Raw genomic sequence first — 23,021 nt, forward strand, 5'->3', positions numbered from 1 at the left:
ATTGCGGCGTATGACGTCAAAGTACCGCGAGAGCGATTCGAAAGCATACGTAGAGTAGACTGCTCTCAAGTCGCTTTCGCGGTACCTGATGTCATACCCTGGTCGGCCTGCGCAGCCAAATGATCTGCAGCGTGCGAATCATTTTGAATGAAACACTAATATGAACCGGTTCAAAACCGCGAGCCGTTCATGAGTCAAATCGAATCACTGTAACGACGAGGCGGATCCTGTAGAACCACAGGGCTTCAAAACCTCCTCCAGCTGCTTTTTCCAATGGGGATCAAGTTAGCGAAGTTTTACAGAGAGCTACAGGTCCTTCTCTCCGCTATCTTGGACACTTTATGAAACAAAAACTGCATTTATCATGTTATGCCACATTACTCGTCCGGACTCTGTTGTCCTGGAAGTGAACGTGGATGCAAAAGCGAACGGAGAAGAAATTCTCAATAAGGTGAGCAACATGAATTCAGCAGTTTATGGTTTTGAAAGTATTACAATAAAACATTACAGTACAGTACACATACAGTATCAGTTTAATTTTATAGAACAAAACTTATATATATATTTTTTTAAAGAACATGTGCATTTTTGCCTTTATAACTGTATCTGCAAGAAGAACACGTTTTTAGAAAAGCTGCACCCAAATGTGTTAAAGTTAAATGACCAAACTTTTTTAGTTTTTCCTCTGCATTTCCATACTGTATACCACCGGTTTAGTATGAAAGATGGTTATGTGCTTTACCACATTGCCACTTGACTTTCAACGTCCCTCTTATATAGGTTACATCTCATCTTTCTAAATTGGCCAAATATTATTCAGGTAACTCAGATGAAATTGTTTTTGTTAATTTTCTAAATAATTAGTTTGTTTATATTTTAAAGGTTTGTCAGAAGATGGGAATCATAGAGGTGGATTATTTTGGACTCCAGTTCACGGGTACAAAGGGAGAAATTTTGTGGTTAAATCTTAGAAACCGGATATCTCAACAAGTAGACACCCTGTCTCCCTGCAAACTGAGGTTGCGAGTCAAGTTCTTTGTTGAGCCCCATCTAATTCTGCAAGAGCAAACAAGGTAAATCAATATACAAAAATTGAGTAAAAATACATTGTATTATTCCCAATACAAGTTGCCCTATTAGTATGATAATGGGAACAACATGCCCAGTGTCTGCTTAGTTCTTCTTTATTTTTGCTTACTCTGAAAACATGAGGCACATGAATAATTGCTCTGCTTTGTTTTTCTCATACTGTATTCCTGTGCAAACAGGAAGTAGCTGCTGGGTTGTTTTGTGTTTTCACCTTTAACCCACATCTCCATGCATCTTTCATATAATGTCTCTCTTTTGCTTTAGTGGCAGTGAGTTAACTACATGTGCTACATGTTGGTTCTTGAAACTGGCGTACTTTCAGATAAGGAGTGTTTCTTGTATTGTCATGTCATGAGGTAAAAAAAGGCAATTTTTGGAATGTGTAAATGTTCACATGTGGTACATGAGTGTATTTGCATGTCAGGATCTGTGTAATTGAGTTTCTCAAATCACATAAAAGTAACCCGTTTGTTCGAGTGTGTTCCAGTCTAGTTGACTTGTGGAACTGTTCGGTCACGTCAGATGAGTGCTGTTGGTTTGTAGGGTGGGGGTGGGAGGTGTCATTATGCTTGGCTGTTTGTAAGTTGAAAACACATTGTAATGTGATTCTGCCTGTTACATAATATTATACAATAATGAAACAAGATCCAGACCCTTGTTATTCAGCCTTTGTTATTCCTTTAAAATGAATTATCTTTAAATTGTGCAAATAAAAGATGATTGTGAAGGCTGAGACATTGTTAACAATGTTAAAATACTTCCTGGTTTTCATTAAATAGACAAATTGTTGAAAGTTCTTTGTGATTTGTTTGTCTTTTATAAATAGGTTTGATCCATATTGTTTTATAATGTATGAATTTAGTATGCCTTGTACAAGTGATTTATGTTGAGGTATAGAAATGTGTGCCAGATGTCAAAAGTGTGCTTCTGTTACTAAAGTTCATCGAGTTTAGTACCCTAAAGTAAACCTGGCTTCAAGCCAACTTATTTTTGAAAATTCTGTAGATATGGTGACTGTACATGAGACACGTGAGACGAAACTGGGGCTCTGCATATATACAATGTGATTTTAGACAACGAGCTTCAGGTTGCATCACAATAAATTTGTTTTATAGCACGGGTCTGTTAAATGCTGTATTCTGATTGGTTGAGAAATGTTCCATTAGTATACATTATCTTTCGATAACCGCACACCTAACTTTTCAAATGTCTTAAAAATAGGCACCAGAGCAATGTCTGTGGTAACCGTGGTGGTATAAGCGGAATAATTGACTCCCGGTCCTTTGAATTATTTGAAAATAATGCACACCCGCGGTGTAACGGCACTCCGTTTGTGTCTCCTTGGGTGTGCATTATTTTTTATAATTCAATGGCCCGTCATCAATTATTCCTTACTTAAATAATAATATAATTTTTATGATGAATGAGAACAGTTTTGGAACAATCCTTTCATCAGCCCCAGGGTCAAATAAAAAATTACTTTTGATTTGTGTCATCCCTGTTTTCAGCAATTGTGGAGTTGATTTGATCATATGATATGATCGACTCTGGGCCGAAACGACTCTGGATCCGCAGTCATCTGCTGTCTGGGATAGTTAGCTCTTATTGGGTCGAGTTGAGTTTGCTTTGTAAAAGTTTTGACATTTCAAATTTTTGGCTTATTTTTTCACTTTTTGCTTATTAATTTGCTACATTCCATTAATTGTCAATTTGTCCTTTAAAGCAACACCAAAGAGTTTTTTTACCTTCAAAAAACTTTTTCAAAAAAGTTTCAGTAGTTCATCTACTCGAAACAGGGTGAACGGCACTTTCACATTCGCTTTGGAGCCCTACTAAAGAAGTTTCCAACCGTCGGGTCGCGGCCCTGTATTTCGAGTGAAAACTACAAAAACTTGCTTTACGGCAGACCTACAATCTAATCCGAGCCAGCTTGGCTGCGGTAATTCCGCTTCCAACCTGTAGGGGGAGCAAAGAGCAAAAACTCTTTAGTGTTGCTTTAAAACATGTTATGGAAAAAATGTTACATTGCATTGATTTGAATAATATAAGATTGCATTGTTTTATAATGTGAACATTGTTAACAATGTTAAAATACTTCCTGCATCCCTCCCAATTTGCATACTATGATTACTAAATAGTGGACGAAATTAGATTTAGTGTGTCAAATCTGTTTCAATGCACTCAAATGTCTATACTTTCCCATAATAGGAATGGGCCGGTTACTGGTTTCAAGGTATACCGAGGTATAACAGAAGCAGCAGTACTTTTAGGGCATGGTATAAGTCGGCGAATTGTGATGCAGGAATTGTGTTATGTGTGCTAAAATATTTTGATGGTAAAAAAATTCAATGCTCTGCCTGGAGCGGTTGGATTGATGCAATGTTTATAACAAGCCTTGTATCTTTTGTTTTCTTGCAGACATTTGTTTCTGTTGCATGTGAAGGAGGAACTTTTTAAAGGAAGTTTGCGGTTGGACAGAGAGCAGGCAATAGTGCTCTGTGCGTTATTAGCTCAGGCAGAGTTTGGAGATTACAACCATAACACAGCCAAGTACTGCTACTCCCAGATTTATGGTCAAGACCCAAGCCATGACACCATTAACAAGTAAGAAAACTGGGAATTTGTATACAGTTAATGCTCTTTCAGAATAACAAGCCTCTTAATTTTGTTTGTTTTGTGAACTAACAGCTGCCATTGTTTTTCATAGCATTTATATGAGGCATAAAGAATTGGAGGGTGTTAGTCAGCCTTCAGCAGAATATCAAGCCCTGCAGATGGTTTCCTCCCTCAGCTACTATGGAGTGGAGTGGCACTCCGCCCGTGACTCTGAAGGAAAGGAGCTTGTCATTGGTGTTGGGCCAGAAGGCCTGTTTGTCTGCAAAACAGATTTTATTCCTGTTGAAAGGTACAGACATTTTACAAGTGGCTCATTCAGAAATACGTTTTAAAGCCTCAATGCATAACATGCTCTCTTTGTTCTTTTAGAATCATATATCCGGTCATACAAATGGCCACTCAGTCAGGAAGGAACGTATATGTCACCATAACAAAAGACAATGGGGACAGTGTGGTACTCCTATTTAAATTCATCAGTCCTAATGCTGCCAATGGATTATACCGTGCTATCACAGAGATCCACGCATTTTACAGGTGTGTTTTACTGGATTTATTAGTCTTACCTGGTAGAGGATTTTTACCCAGAATATGCTCTAGTTTTTAACCCAAAACCATAATTTGTAGATCATCCATTCCCAAAATTTCTGAAAAAGCATATATGCACAAACATTGTTTGTAGCTTGTTCTGTAAGAATGTCCTCCCATGTATAGCATGTTTTACAAAGTTTAATGAATATGTCTTTCAAATTTTTTATTGAATACAATTTTCCTCAGGTGTGATACGGTAATGAGCACAGTGAAGATGCAATATAGTCGTGACTTCAAGGGTCACCTGGCTTCCCTCTTCCTCAACGAAAGCATTGATCTTGGTAAAAGGTACATCTTCGATATCCAGCGCACATCCAAGGAAGTGTACGACCGTGCCCAGCGTGCCCTGTTCAATGCAAGGATGGCTGTGACTGGATGTGGGGGTCCGAGAGACATTTGCGCTCCATGTCCCTCACCGCAGGCTGAGACAGAAGAGAGGACGTGTGTCGGCTGCATAGAAACTCTTGTACTGAAGGAGAAACTCCAAAGGCTACGAGATGCCCTGACCTGCGCTCTGTGCTGTGAACAGGAAATCAGTGCTGCATTTTGTCCTTGTGGACATATGTTCTGCTGTTACAACTGTGCCGGCCAACTCCAGGTGATTATTGTGTAACTATTACAAGATCAGTGCTGCTTAGAACCATATATAAAAATACTAGATATTGTAAACAAAATATTGCCTCCATGTTAAACACAATTCATAACATCACTGCAAAAGGAACTGGATTGAGATCAAGATACTGAGATTGAGGATACTTTGTCTCTTTAATTATAAAATGAAAGATTTTGCAGGGGTTACCCCATAGTAACCTTCCTGAAATATTCCTTGATGTGTTCTCAACAATAATTGCTAAAGATTTTCATAGTCCCAAAGTTTCCGTACACAGATATATATTCTGACATAAATGATCAGAATACACTCACCTAAAGGATTATTAGGAACACCTGTTCAATTTCGCATTAATGCAATGGTGTAATGGTGTGGGGGATGTTGTTTTGGCACACTTTAGGCCCCTTAGTGCCAATTGGGCATCTTTTAAATGCCACAGCCTACCAGAGCATTGTTTCCGACCATGTCCATCCCTTTATGACCACCATGTACCCATCCTCTAATGGCTACTACAAGCAGGATAATGCACCATGTCACAAAGCTCGAATCATTTCAAATTGGTTTCTTGGACATGACAATGAGTTCACTGTACTAAAATGGCCCCTACTGTCAACAGATCTCAACTCAATAGAGCCTCTTTGGGATGTGGTGGAACGGGAGCTTTGTGCCCTAAATGTTCATCCAACAAATCTCCGTCAATTGCAATTTCAGCACCTTGTTGAATCAATGCTACGTAGAATTAAGGCAGTTCTGAAGGTGAACCGGGGTCAAACACAGTATTAGTATGGTGTTCCTAATAATCCTTTAGGTGAGTGTATATACGTGAATATATAGTCAGCTATACTTAATAGTTAAAATAGCACATTGAATAGTGTGACTATGCAAGACATAATATAATGTAATATCAGATATGTATGTAGGTTAATATATGGAATGTTTAACTTTGTTTTTTTTTTTGTTAGTATTGCCCAGTGTGCCGCTCAGGGGTGGACCATGTTCAGCACGTCTATTTACCCACCTGTGCCAGTCTACTTACCCTGGCAGAGGGAAAAACTACCTGCGCTGTATCCAGAGGGACTTCTGCCACAGAGGATTAGCTATAAGTCAAAGACCTGCCAAATGTAAGAAAAAAACTATGCACACTGCACATGGACCGATACACTGTTGGACAAAGACTTTAGAAATAGTGAGTGAATCTGGCTCTCAGTACCTTGAGAATAATGACTCAACTGTCAGTACTGCAACATTCTCCAAACAACTGAAAAAATGTATGACAGCATCTAAAAATATTTTGGTTTGTGCATTCTTCTTATTGAACTGCTAAGCATTGTGGTATTTTATACAATGTGCAGAAAGGCATAAAAATGCATTAACAAACATTTATTCATGAGGAAATAAATGAAACAGATGTTTGCAAAAACAGTCAGGGAGTATATAGTGTTCAAATACGGCAAATACCTATAAATGTACTACTTTTATTTATACTGTGAACCAGAATTTGAGTATTTTTCAAATCAAGGATTTATTTCATATTTAATTTATATTTTCAGACATTTATAAGTTGATTATGTGGTACATTCTGCAACTAAATATAAATGTAAATACAAATGCATTGCAAACACTCCACAACAACCGTATCTTTCAGCAAAAAGAGAATTGTTTTACATTTGTCTGTGAGTGTTTACAGCCGTGATCAAAACGTTTGAGAATTACACAAATGTTAATTTTTCACAAAGTCTGCTGTCTTAGTAGATGGTAATTTGCATATACTCCAAAATGTTATAAAGAGTGATCAGATGAATTGCAATCAATTGCAAAGTCCCTCTTTGCCATGAATATGAACCCCCCTTACAATTTGCTGTGACATCTGAGATCAAGTCAGTGGTTCTCTTGTTAAAACAGGTGAGTGTGTTGACGAAGTCATGTAAATAAAGCTAGAATAACAGACTGGTAGCTTTCAAATAAGGGTTGTACATTAAAATATCCTCAGTTTATTGTGGTTACCTGTAAGGAAACACGTGCAGTCATCATTGCACAAAAAGGGATTCACAGGCAAGGATATTGCTGCTAGTAAGATTGCACCTAAACCAACTATTTATCGGATACCGCTTCAGGGTGCCCAAAAAGGTTCAATGCATTTTCAAGCATAACCATAAGGCAAAAGTGAGAACTAAGCGGCTCTGGGGACAGAACATTGAAATTTTGGGTCCATGGCCAGGAAACTCTCCAGACCCTAATCTCATTAAGAACTGGCCAATCCTCAAGAGGTGGGACACACAAAAACCCACAAATTCTGACAAACTCCAGGCATTGATTATGCAAGAATGGACCACCATCCATCGGGATTTAATTGAAATGTTCAGTGGATGTTATAAGCTCTGTATGGAACCATTTCTATCACAAAATACTTTTTAAATGATGTTTTTTATTACTGTCATGTATTTCATCAGTTTTGGTATGAAATAAAAATCTTTTAAAGACCAGGAATGTCTTGTCCTGGGGTTGTAATGTCTTGTGTCATTGTTTAAAATCTACTGTCACACACACCATTCCATTCTTTTTATTAACACCCTAATTCATACAAAGTCATACACACCCTCTTTGTCATGGTCCATTTTTATATTTAAAATGGCATTCAACTGTTTAAAGAAAAAATCATAAATAATATGAAGGCATTATTAGTATGACACAGATAGCTATAAAGTTGTTGTTACCTAACATGTACCAAGTCCACACTATACACAGTATATTACTGGGCTGTACAGTTCACTCCTATTGAATGCAATATAGAGACAAGTTTTTGCACGTATTGTACTGATGTAATCGCACTGATATGCTTACTGTACAGGCATGTACAGTGTCTGACGTGTTAGTGGCAAAGGTTATACACAAATAAAATGTATCAAGACTTTGGACAGGGTAGAAAAAGTACTGTAAAAACACAGTACCTACATACAGCACACACCTAACAGTGAATTGCTTATTACAGATCCAATTTTTATTAATATGCTGCTTAAATGTACAAAATAAACAACTTATATCATACACCTCAAATACATACATTTAGATGCATTTTTAATTATATACATTTATAAATAATACATGCATATATTTTAATATTCCTCAATGCCAGTAGTGGGTCTGTTAAGCATGAATGGTTACATAAAGGTACATGGAGTGGTACATACACTCACCTAAAGGATTATTAGGAAGACCATACTAATACTGTGTTTGACCCGGTTTCGCCTTCAGAACTGCCTTAATTCAGGTGCTGAAAGCATTCTTTAGAAATGTTGGCCCATATTGATAGGATAGCATCTTAATGCAGTTAATGGAGATTTGTGGGATGCACATTAAGGCACAATCTGGTGACTGGGGGGGGGCATTTTAGTACAGTGAACTCATTGTCATGTTCAAGAAACCAATTTGAAATTATTCGATCTTTGTGACATGGTGCATTATCCTGCTGGAAGTAGCCATCAGAGGATAGGTACATGGTGGTCATAAAGGGATGGACATGGTCAGAAACAATGCTCAGGTAGGCTGTGGCATTTAAACGATGCCCAATTGGCACTAAAGGGCCTAAAGTGTGCCAAGAAAACATCCCCCACACCATTACAGCATTGCATTAATGAGAAATTGAACAGGTGTTCCTAATAATCCTTTAGGTGAGTATATGTACCTCTAGGTACACACTGGTACTTACAGGTGCATGGTACCACAAAGGTACATATCTGTACCTAAATTGTTCCTATATTAGGACTTTTTTAAAAGGTATCATCCCAGTGACAAAAAAAGTATAACTTTTGTGAGAGTGTGGGATACTGGAACAATGTACAAAATGTACAGCCTAAAGGTCATTACTCTTGTTCTCATGCATTTTCATCTAAAGCTTTAGTTTAACACCTCAGGCAGCACATTGATTTAGAGATTGTTTGTTCAGTGGTTATGTCATAGAGGGGTGGCTGGGGTTTTACGTAATGCATATGATACGTCTGCCAGTAGGTTAGTGTCTCAGGAGATTTCTTATCTTTTTGCTCAACAGTTCTATGACATGGGACAATATTTTTTAAGAGTCACTGTCAATCTTAAGGCATCTTTGCCTTTGTGTGCATGCATAAATGGTTGCTATGTGTTGTCTAATCAGAATGTCAGAGTCCAAGCACAACCTTATCTGTTTCTCAAAAAAAATATGAATAAATGCCTTTTTTCGAATTACAGGTGTATCGCTCCAAATGAACTCATTGTGCATCAAATAAAGGAGGCAACTAAAATTGACGCAGTTTTTTATTTGAGAGATTATACAGATACAATATATTTTTACTATACAAGAAGTCATCAAACTGGACATATTTGCCAAAAGTCAAGTCTGACTTTCCTTTCCGTTTAAAAAAAAATCAAAACAACTCTAACTACAAAAACTTGCAAGCACCACCAAAAAAAAAAAAAGGTCACTGACTTCACTGAGCATTTCTGTCTGCTCTGTTCACACAAACACGCCACAGTTAGAAAAGTTGAGGTTGCCTTTTGTCTTCATTGCTTTGTCAGTTTGTAGAAAAGGAGCTTTTCAAAGAGTGAGAAAAATATCACAGATACAACGAATCACACAAATATAGTAATTTACACTGAATATATAAACGAGAAATCAGTTATGTGCTATTTTTTAAGGTGTCACTCCAGCGATTGAGGTTTAACGGGAGGTAAAAGATCCACACCAGATCTCCCTTTACAACAATATTCAAAACAAAAACCAGTGAGATCCGTGACTGCATGTGTTCTGTATAGGTTGATCTCTAGACGTCAAGTTTGGTCTCCCAACCCATAATGAGGCCTTGTGCTATTGCTAAAACTATTCCTGGCTATACATCATTGAGGCATATGCATACAGCAAAGTTCTGACTGTCTTTGGATATATCATAAAAAAGCCATATCGTTGATGCCCAGCATTGTACATACAACAGAATGTTGCATTTTCCATATCAACACGTCTTCAAAGCAAGCTACATTCACAACTTGTCATGCTTTTTTATATATCGGGTGCATGTACAGTGATGGGCTGTAGAGGGAGCAATAGTCAACCAGTTAGTTCCCATGAATCACGGGACTGGGACCAGCTTGGTTTCATTTGTAACTCTGAATGTATTTGCAAAACATTAAACAGGAACGAAAACAGTCATCGGGCCGGTTTCTCAACCTGAGAATGCAGTTTGACTAACGTTTTAATTCGCTATTTATTCAGTGTCGCCTTTTTAAGAATATTTGATATAATAAAATCACCATTGTCAGGTCGAAACTAAAAAGCACACACTGGATAAAAGACTACCAGTGTTGAACCTGACTATACTGAATGAAGTTCTTCTCACACTGAGTACTTACATAGCTACAAAGGAAAAGAGAGAGAGAGAACAATTATACATATGAAGTAAAGAACAATTCAGACACATAGACATTTCATAATGGTTTCTAGTCTATTGTATCATAGAGTTGAGCCTTCTACTGCCTTACCAGTATCACTGTTACAATAGACTGCATTGACATAGTGCTATGCATGGCTACTGATCAACTTTCCTTGTAATGTCTCTCTTTCATTGTCCTCTCTCTTCAAAAGTGCATAAATCTATCCAAAAAGGACTGAATGTGCAATCAAGCATTATTTCAACAATATGAGGTCTATTGTGATTCCATTTAAATGTTACATTTGAGACACAACGACGCCTTAGTTTCTAACATCAGTCAACACAATGTCATCTGTTGACAACTCATACTGATGTCTAAACTTATCAGAATACAGAGCTGGGAATAGGAAGGATAAGACTCTTTACATATACTTCTACTTTAATATTTCTACTTGTGCAAATGGCAAAATATTATTTATGAATTCGTAACAACACATGTTTTAAACAATCAGTGAAGTTGTCCGTATCTTTTGATAGCATCTGAAAACATTTCCATAAGGCTTCTGATTTTATTTGTGAAAGATAGCAATTATATTCACCATTTAAAATAACCTAAAAATTTGTATTTTTACCTTTAAACATAATTAGGCTGCAAGGGATTGAACTATATTTTGTTCAAATTGTAGATCTAATTGTGCTGTTTGTTTCATCCACAAAAATGTTTTAGAAATATGTATTTTGACATTGAAGTAAATATATTGTCTACACTGAGAGAAGTCAAAAAACGGCCATCAACAGGTTTACATACCATGACACAGGATACAGTGTTTCAACATAAGTTATAACTGTGAAAACTATACGTTGTTGCCCTTAAACTTCCTTTGACTCTAGCAAATTAAATATACTCATTGTTAAATTTAAATCTGATTTTTGATCTATATAATTTATGTGAACCCCAATAGATTCATTCAGTTTCTTATACAGGAACGTTTTGTTACAAAGGGATGCTACCAAAAATATTTTGTTTATATATGGTGATCATATTGGGGTGGTTTCCCAGACAGAGATTAGTTTAAGCCAGGACTAGGTCTTAGTTTAATTACGAAATATAACTAGTTTTAACAAACATGCCTTACTAAAACATTACCTGTGTGCATTTTGAGCACGGGGCAACCTTCCGATCTGTCTGATGAAGCCAATACGGAAGTGATTTAAACTGTAATTCATCGACTGGCCACTAGAGGCAGGCTCCAAAAGGGAGTCATTCCCATAGACCTCCATGTTAAAATGGCCAACTTTACAGTAGAAAATAATATGTTTACAGCCTGGTACAAAAAAATGTTTTGGTCTATAGCTAATTTTGTGTGACGTCCCAATTGATTGTTCTTCACAGATTGTTGTATTTAACATATTTCTTGTATGTAAAAACACAGTGAAGGGAGTGATGGTACTTCCAGACCGCTAGAGGGCGCTATGTGAGTGTGGTGTATGGTTACAAGTCTGCCGTGTTGCACGCCATAACGGTGCATTCACACGGGACGTAAGCGTCACAATGCATTCACACAATGGGTGACGTCATGCGTTGCCGAACTGAATTGTGGATCCGTCAGCGCCGCTGCTCGTGGCAGAAGTTGAACATTTCTCAAATTTTCAAGCGGCAACGCGTGCTTCAGCCAATCAGATCGCCTTATGCAAATAACCTAGGCAGAGCCAGCCAATTACGTTTTGTGTTTGTCTTTCTTTCATCATTGTACAGGTTAGTCAAATGTTTACCATTTCAGTCTAAGTGGATGTCATTCATGACAACTGTGAGGAGGGGGGAATTTTTTTGTAACTCATCCGTTTAAATTATATTAAGCATCAAAAGTTCTGCATAATGCGTGGCCACTTAAAGGAACAGTATGTAGGATTGTGGCCAAAACTGGTACTGCAATCACACAACTGGTGGCCAATACACAAAATGACAACATAAACATCAGTTGAGGGCTGCAACTCCACTTTTTAAATGACAATATCCTGGCCAGACCACTGTTGTCAGTGATATAAGTATTTGAAATGAAAATGATTTCTTAATGTCTAGTGATATATCAGGGCCATTTTATAATTAATTTATATAAATTTCTTACATACTGTTCCTTTAAGTTACAGTTACAGTCACCTAAGCTTCCCCCACGTCCCGCCTCTTTACCCATTTTCGGATATCCGCGAGTGATGCGCGGTGACGCGCGGCCAAGATGGTGACGGCAGGCAACGCCTACTTTAAGCTTCAAAACGATCTTTAGAAACCTATGGGTGACGTCACGGACATTACGTCCATCTTTTTTTACAGTCTGTGATTTTGAGGCAAAACAAAGGGTACTGATGTATTTTAAGATATGTCAGTGCAAGTTGTTTTCAGTTTGGACAGCTCTTAGATTTATTTTAGTCTAGGACTAGTCTAATCCCTGTCCGGGAAACCGCCCCATTGTGTCTTAAAGAGAAATGTAATTATTGCAGCTGGACTAGATAAGGCCCAAAATACTTAAAATGGTGAAAGGACATTGTTATTAAAAAATACTAAATGAGCAGTGCTTCGCACCTAAAATTGGTAGTAATGCACAAAGTGACTAACAGCACTCATAACTGTCTGTTGCTGTAGTAACAAAACAGAGGTGGGAATGTTTCCATCCATTCATTCAACTTCCCTTAACCTTTCTTTAAAGTGCTAATATTCTGACTTGAGTGGAAACTTCTCTACACATGGCCATAGTTTGACTATGCGGAGATTTCTCTATATTTTGCTTTCTCACTCAAAACCACAGAAATCACAGATTTGATCAGGCCATCTGATTGGGTTATCTGTTAAATGCACATATGAGGTATGTGAAAGCTCAGTATTGCATATGTAGAAGACTATCAACAACTGAATTAAAACAAACTGAAATCAATTTACATTCATTGTTGAATATTGATGGTATACTTAAACTAGTTCTGATTTAAAAGTCTTACTGAAGCAGGGTTTATCGCTCACAGACAACATTGTGTAAGCAAGGGCTTATTGGGAGCAGTAATGATTGGAACGTGGCTTCATACTCACAGCTCACCAAAATGCACTCGTAATCATACAAAAATCACTTATCTCACTGTTAACCTTTTGCCATCAATCCTTGTAACAGTCCTCATCCGGTAAAGGCCCTGATTATGAATGAATTCTGTACACGTAACAGAAGACTAAATTAAACACAAAACAGCAGGCTGAAGAAAACTGAACTGGTAAAAACCTTTCAATGTACAACCCTAAAATGGTACAGCTAAGTAATAAAAGGTTTGAGAATTAATATGACACACAACCCACAATCACACACACATACTTGTGTAAAATAAACTGACATTACAGTAACCTGGATATGAATGTCACAGGAAAGCAACAAAGTAGTAAAATGTAAATCCGAGTTCCTAGTCCCACTTTGACTGTGGGTCCATGGCAGTGATGGGGAATGTTTTGTTTCGAGTTTCTGTGTAGTTGAAGCAAAGCATCTTCTTGGACACCAAGCAAAAACATATTTTATTCAGTAAATCAAGTTTGTCATCTCTTGGAGTCTGAATTGGTAGAGTAAGGCTAGTAAATGTAATTCTTGGTTGGAAAAGTGACCCATTTGCACGAGGACTTCCCACCACTGCTCTATGGGGCCCCTCAGGAACCTGTGCTGGAGCGGCCCTCAATGCTGACCTTCAGCTGGTGTGGGAGATAGGAAAACTTGGGTAAAACCGGAGTGTCCTCCTTTGACCTTATAATTTCCCCTTTCTCTGGAGCAGACCATCTCCTCTTGCGGCTAACTGCTCTTTCAGCACCAGTTGTGTATGTTTTTTCTGACTGGTCCTGGTGGTTCGCCATAGGGCTTATGCCACCATTGTTTGAGTGGGTCAAAACATTTCTGGTATTGGAGGTCTCAGCCAGTGTGTCTACAAAACTGCCCTCCTCCCTTGAAGTAATTTTAAATCCCCTTTTATGATTATCCATCTGGTTTGGTCTGTCATCAGTGGGCCCATTGCTTTTGGCTGCTTTCAGATGAGGACTGTTGTTTCTCACCACAGAGTCCGAAAAGTAATCTTTCTTTTGAATGCTGTTTTTCAAGCTTTTAAGGGTGAGGGAGATACAAACATCACCCACAGAGAGTTTGGCACAAGATAGCGCTAGCAACTGGGTGGTGCGGTCAGGGCAGCAGGACGACCAACCTTGACCAAACACAAAGAAAGGATATTCCACCAAAACTTCTACACATACCTAAAATAGAAAATAACAAGAAAAATATTTGATACATTTCCAGTGGAATCAAACCTATTACCTTAGCATTGCTTGTGCTGTGCTCCACAATTTTAACTACAGGAATATTGCACCTCAAAAAACATCTTTATTCTAAAGATATTGACTCACCTGTGCCTTATTTTCACCCACTGAGAACTGTATGATGACAGCATTAGGACTTCGGCTGCACTCTATACGTTCCACAGTGCTGGAGTCTATTTTCAGTTCTCCGCTCACTTCGGCACTCTGTACGAAGTCCTCTGTCCGCAGATCCTCCACACGCTTCAGCTCACCATCTGCCAATTGGATAATAGAGCCCTTCATGAAAAAAGGTGGTAGGCCTGCTGATGGTGATGTTGGTGATGAGCTGTGGGGGCTTGTGGATGCTGGAGGTGTTACAGGAGCTGGAGATTCCACTACACTTGTTGTAAGAACAGGCAGCTGTATTTGGGCCGGACTTTGAATGACACAAGGGGCATGACCTGCATCGGACCCTGTGATGTCTTTACCATTGGGTAGGACTGAAGCTGCAGCTGCAGGTGGGGCTGCATTAATGAAGGACTGATGCAGAGCTGTTGATGCATTGGTTATCCTGGGGGTGAAAGAACAGCGGGTAACCTCTGGCTCAGCAGTGGATGGATTGATGTTGGTGGCACTCACTGGAATGAGCAGGGAGGGGCTGCCTGAGATCACCACGTGCTGTGGAAGGTTGCTCTGGTAACCAGCTTGCTGGGGTCCACTAGCAGCACCGGTGATGTAGCCAATTATTGGCAGCTGTGTGGCAGAGTAAAGGTTAGTGGGGAGCTCCTGTTGAGGAGTGTTGTGAGGAGCCTGCAGTAGTGTGTGGGGGGAGATTGTGGAGGCTGGAGGCACCTGGTTATCTGAGGAGACAAGGGTGCACACTCTGGACATTGGCTTACCTAGGCAGATGCCTCCTCTCTCATTAAGATGCAAAGATGAATGGTCTTTACCCAAGATACTTTGGAGCTCTGCGTTACTATTTGCAAGGTGGCCACTGGATACCAACATCAGCGATGTTTGCAGGCCTGTTCGGTCATGAGAGCTGTAGTCTGCCGGGAGCAGAACCTGAGCTTGGGTCTGGAGGCCCAGGTTGTGATTTTGTTTGTGGCTCTGGTCACCTTCTGCTTGGCTGGAGATTCCCCTTACCACAGAAGTACTGTTTTTGACCACTGTAACTTCTCCTAGGGCACCGTTAGGCATATCTCTGGAGTCTGGATGTTTTGCAATAAAGCCATCAGTGTAGTGCAGCACCACTTGGGAGGGGGTGAGAGCCAAGCCATGAGGGGCGAGTTGAACAGCCGAGTGTGGATGAATTTGAAGGGGCAACTGAGCAGTAGGGGAAGAAACTGTCAAACCCAAGGGGGCACTCTCTACCTGGATGCATTGACTGTGAGAAACATTTGGTACTGCAGAAATCACATGTTGACTATGGGAATCGATGCTGGAAGCTTGGGAGATGACAGCTGTAGTGGCCAAGACCTCTTGTGGTGTCCTCCGTGGCTGTGTTGGACTGGTTGTTGATGGCACAATCTGAGAAGAAATGTAACTTGTATAGGGGCCTATAAGCTGGAGGTTGGGGGAAAGGTGTGTATACTGAACCGAGCCTATGGTTTGAGGAAGGCTAGTGGAGAGAACAGTAGGATTAGCTGTTAGCACCGTAGGCCCAGAGAAGACTCCTCTGTATGTGGAACTATTGGAAGAGAATGAAAACCCAGCAGATGTAGTCGTCGGTGGGGAATATTCTGTCACCACAGTGAGAGCCTTATTTGACGGTGGAGAACTGTCAAGCTCGGCACTGTTTCTGCCTGCATTGTTGGGGATGTGGGCCATGCTAGCCATGGTAGCAACACTAGCTAGCCAAGCCAAATTCTCTCCGCTCTGGCTTTCACTAACAGCAGCTGACACCAGCACCTGCTTCTCTTCTAGAGCTAAGATCTCCCGCTTCTTTGGCGGAAGGCACTCATTACTGCGTTCCTGGTTCGACTTCATGGTCTTGGAGCGTTTTCCGTATTTTTACCTACAAGTCTTACTCAGGATGTTTTAGAAGTCAGTTGTCGAGGTTTTCATTGTCCTACAATTCTTTTTTTACTGTAGTCCTGGCCGTTGTCATGTCTTTTCTCATAAAGGTGTTCATGAGCTTCATGTGGAATCATCTTTCTCTGTTATTGGTTTTAACCTTCATGGGACACACAGAAACACAAGAAATTAATTTTAGACAACAAATTATATTCTTATATCAACATACATCAGTGCCAGATAAGGAAACATAATGAAATAGCCTATGCTTTGTATGCATTTCCAAAAAATTGACACTGTCCCTTGGACATTACCCTTTGAAAACGTACACTTTTGCACCTAAAGACTGCATATTAGTACCAGAAAGATATATTGGTACCAAATGTATATCAGTACCTAAATGGTACATATTAGTACCTTTAAAAGGGTACTGTCCAAGTGACAGCTTGGGACCATTTTTTTTGCAGTTGGAAAGGAAAGTCATTTTCAGTCAGTTTTATGTTTTTAAATGGCCTCTGAAATATCCGTCTCTGGCAAAACAGCTGCCAATAAAATATCTGCATTGCATTTTTATTTCATCAGAATAAATGGCTAATGTCCATCACTGGAGTAAAATGCTTTTCGACAACAGAATGGTGTAATTACAATATCCACCAGCAGGGGCCAACTTGCCCACGATAACCCGACCAATAAGTGACCCCTCTGATTGAAAAAAGCAGAACTGCCTTTCTCAATGTATAGGGAATGTACTGTAAACCATAATTCATGCATTAACTTGAAGAAACATCTGTTGCATCTCCAAAATAAAATATGCTTTCCGTTTTAACTCTAACGTGAGCATTTTTGTGAAGCTCATGCTAACACCTTTTGATTCATGGGATACATGTGTTGGAACAGGTGAGGTTACTCATGCACAATGATCAAGTCTACATCACATTGTGAATCCTAAAACCTCCACATGCATCAAGCTTGTTTGCACATAAATACAGTTAGTGAGACTGTAGGGACACAAAAAGGACAATGAAAAAAGAGAAAGAGAGAGACAGACAGAGAGAGAAAGATAGAAAACACTGGCTCTCCTGACCCACATTGAGCTCTGCCTGCAAGCAAGCGTGGTTATTTAGTTAGAGTAGAATAGTGGAGAAGAAAAGAGAGAAGAGCATGAGAGAGAGGAAGGGAGGGAGGGAGAGATCTCTTCACCACAGTAGATCTGCACCAATCACTGTCCTACTTTCCTCTGCTACAGCTTATAACCCCACACACATCCATTAAACGCTTCAGTCTATTGTACACAGAGCACAATACACACGCGTACACCATCAGCATATCCCTTGGACTGACACGCACTTATGCATATGTGATTTGGTGCAGAGTGCTCACATATAAGAGAACAATAGAAACACAGTGCATAGATCACAGTGCTGGAAAGCACTCAACACACAGCATGCTGTACATTCACATTGTTGCATTCGTCTATATAATTTAATGTATTCAAAAGGATCCATGAAAAAATGCAATGCAAGGTGCAATGTTGCGATGCAATATGATGTTTTGAAACTGGATGATAAACATAAACATTGACAACTGCGATAGGCAATATTGTTTACAAATATCCTCATTCCTGCAATCGTACAATTGCTTTAATGAGATAGCAAGCCGAATTCTCCATAGAGAGATTATAAACCCCCTGAATGTATTATGTGCATTGGTATTTGGGTTTTTAATGTGCGCTACAGCTTGCTATTAGGAAATAGAAGCGCTTGCAGAGTCAGAATAGTAGTGGGTAAAATAGGAAATGTAAAATTTACATAACATAAAGCAGATTTTGAGAATATCTTATAGGTGCTATATTTGCCTGGTCAAATACACAAGCAATACAAAAGTACTCCTGCAAGCCAATATACAATAGCACTGCTTTATTTCTGTTAGTGACCTATCCAGTGTCATAGAGCTATAGTCCATGTCAGCCACAGATGGATTTTCTATTGCAAGACACCCCCCCCCCCCCCCAACACGTATACACTCACTCATAGCGTGAGTAGCCAAAGAGCCTGAAAGATTAACAACCTGCAGTACCCTTCTAGCTCTTTTTACAGTAAAACTAATACTCTGCAGGCCTGCTGCAGTTTATATGGCATCAATATACAACATATTCACGCCAATAAACACCCACCCACAATAAAAACAAGATGTCTCGCTACTAGCTGACACAAAACGATGACTTCATAAGCATGTTTTGCAAATGTACAAATTAAGTAATGTTAATAAATATGTAAATCAAAGTTAATTCCATATAGAGCATATCTAAGTAATATCTCCAGGAATACGATAGTGGCTGTTAAGGGTGCTGTGACACCTTTTCAATGATGTCATCTCAGAAATGACTGAAGCAGAGGAAATTGACGATTACGTACACGGATACAAACATAGCCGCTCTAAAATTAAACGCTGGTATTGACAGCTTAAAAAACAATAATATTTATTTGTCGCTGTAGTGCCTGCGAGCAGTTCTTCGCCGCACTTGACGACCTTTAATATGGGTGCCTGTCCCTTTAAGAGGCAGTCTAGGGAGTCCTAAGCTAGACATGAATCCAAACAGAGCTGTTGCTGCCTTTACAATGACTAAAGCCTGTTTCTCTGCTGTCTCACTCTCTCTTCCTATAAGCAAAAGAGCACATAGAGACACATATAATATACAGAAATCACATTTGCACATCACTGGATGTGGCGTGCAACGATTTCTGCAAAACATAATGATTGGCATCAGCAACAGATATAATAATTGCAAAATAACATTCACTAAACATTTCCTTCCCCCCTGGCGTTTATATTTTTTAAGCAATATAAGAGAATATTACAGTATTTATAAGCAAAAAATTGCACAAAAAAATTATCTTTAAAATCAGCCTTACCTTTCTTTAACAACTCTCTCTCCCTCTCTCTGCACTATAAGTGTAACTCACTCTATCCACTGGCAAGCTGTCCTTTGTCCAGGTTTAGCTCTGCTATCAGGTCACACATGCAGTCCTTTCATTTGTGCTTTCTTCCATGTCCACTATTCCCCCTTGATCTCGACTCTCCTCCACTTCCTTCGACAATCGCTCTAAGGGCTCGGAGGGTAAAGGAAGTCCCCTTGTCTGCGCTGTTTCACTAGCCCTATGTGTGAGAGCTACAGCGTATGTTATGCAAGGCAAACAGACTGCCAGCTCTCTCTCTCTCTCTTTCTCTCTCTCCCACCCTCTTCTGCTCTTCATACACACACACATACACACAGTGCTGTGGAGAACACGGCTCCTCCCCCCCAGTCACAGCCTCAGCAGCCTCATCAGGTATTCATTCAAAAAACACACTCCACTTGGCAGGGTGCCCAGACTACACACACACGGAGAGAGAGAGAGAGAAATAGAGAAGGAGAGAGAGAAAGGGGGGAGAAGAAAAATTGTGAGCAAGCGACTAAGAAACACGTAGCACAATACAAGCACCGCCTCACATTTACCACAACACACTCGTATACCACATATGAGTGCTGTGAATTTTCTCTCCGTCAAGGACTGCCATGTCTGCCTCACCACCATTATGTGCGATGCAAGAGTAAGCACATTTGCATAGGTCTCTACAAGCCTTCCCTCAAATAACCTCCTCTACTATCTCCCATTCCCCAAAACTACGGGCATGTAAGACCCTCTGCATGTTCCGTTTTATAAAAATCATAGATGCATTCAGATTTTTAAAACCACATAAACACAAACGGTAAATACATGCTAGATTACGCATGCAAAGCAGTTGTTACTCACCCTCAGGGACACAGGCATATAAACAGACAAATCACACTTGCACTCATTTTAACACGAGCATACTAAATGTTATCGGCGTGCACAGCCTTGGGGAGATCTAAAAGCACCGTGTTCAAAACACACGCTGTCAACAAGGAGAAATGCTGGGAAGATGAAAACTCCATCAGCATGTGTAACCTCTAATATTAGCCTGGCATGGTTTATTCTCTCTGAGCAGATCCCTGCACTGAATTCAGTGTGTTTGCCAAGCCACAGACCGATAGCAAACCACCATAGAGTATATGAAAGGGAAAATCTAAATTTTAGAAAGCTCAGCAGATTTAAATGCTATAAGGTAACTAAAGCAAAGACGACTCATATATTTTTAACTGAATGATACGCTATGAGTATAAAATAGTTTCTGAATTCTTATTTATTGGTGGTGGTAATATCTGGGATTTAGAATCATTTATACATTTATATTTATGCATATATGTGTATTCCAGCTAAAAATTTTGGGGCGGTTTCCTGGACATGGTTTAGATTAGTCCAGGCCTAAGTTATATTAGAACATTTAGGTTGTTTTTGCAATCATCCCTTACATAAAAAAACAACTTGTGAGACAAAAACAATGGCACTGATATATGTTAAAGTGCACCTATTTCATTGCTTAAAGCGTCATTTTGTGTATGTGTTATAATACAATGTGTTCACATGGTTTATGGTTAAAAATAACACATTATTTTCCACATTTTTGTAGCTCCAGATTTTACTCTCTTCCTCAAATGCTTGATTTTGTATAAAACTCATCGATTTGAAAAGCGCTGTGTCCCTGATTGGCCAGTTAATCTGTACGTTGTGATTGGCATGAAAAATCTCTGATGTCAGCCGGAAATGTGACGCCCCTTACCATGTTTGAAAGATTCGCTCACAATGCAATGCTAACAGGAGATAACTTACAGGCTGATGCTGAAATGTCAGTCTTGTCTACATCACCAATCCCAGGAAGTAAACTGTTGCCTACAATCCGTGTGTTTGTTGTAGTCCAAGAAAAGAGATTTACGTTGGAGACGATAACTTGCGTGATTGTTTCCTTTGGGGTTTTTACCTTTTGCATATCATTAGCATGTACTAATACACACCAAAGGAAATGTAAAATTGTGAATCGGACCATAGTTGCTTCTTAAGATACGTCAGATGTTTTAAAATTAAGGCAGCTCAAACATGCATTTTAGTCTGGGACTAGGATACACTCTGTCTGGAAAACCCCCTCTTTATCAGTATGTGTTCCCTGGACTCAAACCCACAACCTTAAGCACAGCTAATACAATGCAGTACCAACTGATTTTCATGCCTGTGTCTGACAATTTCAGCTGGGATGGTTACCTGTACAGCTTTCACTCTGAATGGCTTAATATCTAAACCATACAAAGCCCTGCAGAGAGACACTCTTTGATATTTTCATTCCTCATGATAGCGGAAGATTTTGGGTGGGTTGCTATGTAACTGTGTATTGAGGTATTGCATTAATCAGCCACTAGAGAGATGAGATGAAAGAACTGTGTTAAGTTCTATATTGGCTGCCTGCTAGTCTTAGCTTTTCTGTTTTTTCTTGTAGCTTATGTTTTACTCTCAGCTTTCATAAAAAACTCGGATTAGACCGGGAAGCACCATACTACAAAGTAAAAACAGTTGTATCTTCTACAAAGTCACAAAATCAATTCAGCGTCACCATTGTATACCCACAAAGACTTAAATTACTCTGCAATAATCATCTATTGACAATGAAAATAGACTCACGAAGATCGATCATCAGGTCCACTTTCTTCTCGCACTCTCCAAATCACATTTCCAAAACACCGGGGTGACAAATATAGCACAAATCTATAATGACTTTAGTGAGCTGTAGTAAACACACAGCACCTGTTCCCTCTTCACACTGGTGATACTGTAAGCTTTCCTCAAGCTTCACAGAGATAGTGAGACATGTCCAAAACATGTCCAAACATGTCTAAAGAGGACAGGAGGCCATGCCATGTGCCGAGATGTAAACAGTGCAGTGGACACAAACATATATTAGGTATGAAAAGATGGGGTTGAAGATTGTGATGCATATTTGCATATCATGCATGAAAGAAAGTTCACTTTCAAAATAGTCGCTTTTATACCCTGTTCCTGAAAAACATCACGCCATTGTAGTTTTGTTTCTGGGGGGAATAAGACAACAGGAATCACAAACAGGTGATTGCAGTGCAGTGGTTTGGAATACCTCACAGTGTCATCAGTTCAGAAGAACTGGTTGAACTTTACTCCTTAATATTTACCAGATGTTTGCCCATTGGTTGGAAAATTAGCCATGATTTTGGACTTGACTTGCCTTGATTGAAAGTGTCTTTACTCATGGAAAGTGTCCAGGCCAGTGCCCTTTCGAGCGTGATACTGTACGCACATTGAATCGGAAAGCCCCTTGATTTAAGTTCTACATTCACTCGAGCATGTGGGAAGATTGCGTAAGAGCCCGGGTTGCCGAGGTAACAAGGACAGAATCTACATATGTCTCAAGGCTATTGGGAGTTTTGTGTTATGTGCGTGTGTGACTTTGCATGCATGTAAACAAAAATTATTTT

At 39.4% G+C, this 23,021-nt stretch overlaps 2 protein-coding genes across 5 annotated transcripts; one reads left to right on the top strand and one right to left on the bottom strand.

Moving 5' to 3' along the window:
* The first annotated feature begins 189 nt into the window (after positions 1–189).
* mylipb (myosin regulatory light chain interacting protein b) lies at positions 190–7,390 on the top strand. Its single transcript, XM_055210043.2, has 7 exons — positions 190–451; positions 883–1,073; positions 3,508–3,693; positions 3,797–3,994; positions 4,075–4,239; positions 4,480–4,891; positions 5,866–7,390. The coding sequence occupies exons 1-7, from the start codon at positions 365–367 to the stop codon at positions 5,998–6,000; spliced, it is 1,374 nt and encodes a 457-aa protein (XP_055066018.2). The 5' UTR covers positions 190–364; the 3' UTR covers positions 6,001–7,390.
* Positions 7,391–9,172: 1,782 nt separating this feature from the next.
* atxn1b (ataxin 1b) lies at positions 9,173–22,345 on the bottom strand. 4 transcript variants are annotated; one of them, XM_055210041.2, is made up of 3 exons: positions 22,195–22,345; positions 14,714–16,781; positions 9,173–14,563 (listed from the first exon to the last, which is right to left on the bottom strand). In XM_055210041.2, the coding sequence occupies exons 2-3, from the start codon at positions 16,592–16,594 to the stop codon at positions 13,973–13,975; spliced, it is 2,472 nt and encodes an 823-aa protein (XP_055066016.2). In that variant the 5' UTR covers positions 16,595–16,781; positions 22,195–22,345; the 3' UTR covers positions 9,173–13,972. The 4 variants fall into 4 exon arrangements, with proteins under 4 accessions (XP_055066016.2, XP_073728220.1, XP_055066017.2 ...); XM_073872119.1 differs by lacking the exon at positions 22,195–22,345 and adding an exon at positions 20,416–20,570; XM_055210042.2 differs by lacking the exon at positions 22,195–22,345 and adding an exon at positions 19,585–20,291.
* Between the last annotated feature and the right edge of the window lie 676 nt (positions 22,346–23,021).

This window comes from Misgurnus anguillicaudatus, chromosome 10 (assembly GCF_027580225.2).
Source record: "Misgurnus anguillicaudatus chromosome 10, ASM2758022v2, whole genome shotgun sequence".
NCBI lineage: Eukaryota > Metazoa > Chordata > Actinopteri > Cypriniformes > Cobitidae > Misgurnus > Misgurnus anguillicaudatus.

Coding starts and splice junctions, on each gene's coding strand:
- atxn1b (XM_055210041.2), bottom strand. CDS start 16,594: ATGAAGTCGAACCAGGAACGCAGTAATGAGTGCCTTCCGCCAAAGAAG. Junction 14,564..14,713: donor TGGGTGAAAATAAGGCACAG/GTGAGTCAATAT, acceptor TTTCTATTTTAG/GTATGTGTAGAAGTTTTGGT.
- mylipb (XM_055210043.2), top strand. CDS start 365: ATGTTATGCCACATTACTCGTCCGGACTCTGTTGTCCTGGAAGTGAAC. Junction 452..882: donor GAGAAGAAATTCTCAATAAG/GTGAGCAACATG, acceptor TATATTTTAAAG/GTTTGTCAGAAGATGGGAAT. Junction 3,995..4,074: donor GATTTTATTCCTGTTGAAAG/GTACAGACATTT, acceptor TTGTTCTTTTAG/AATCATATATCCGGTCATAC.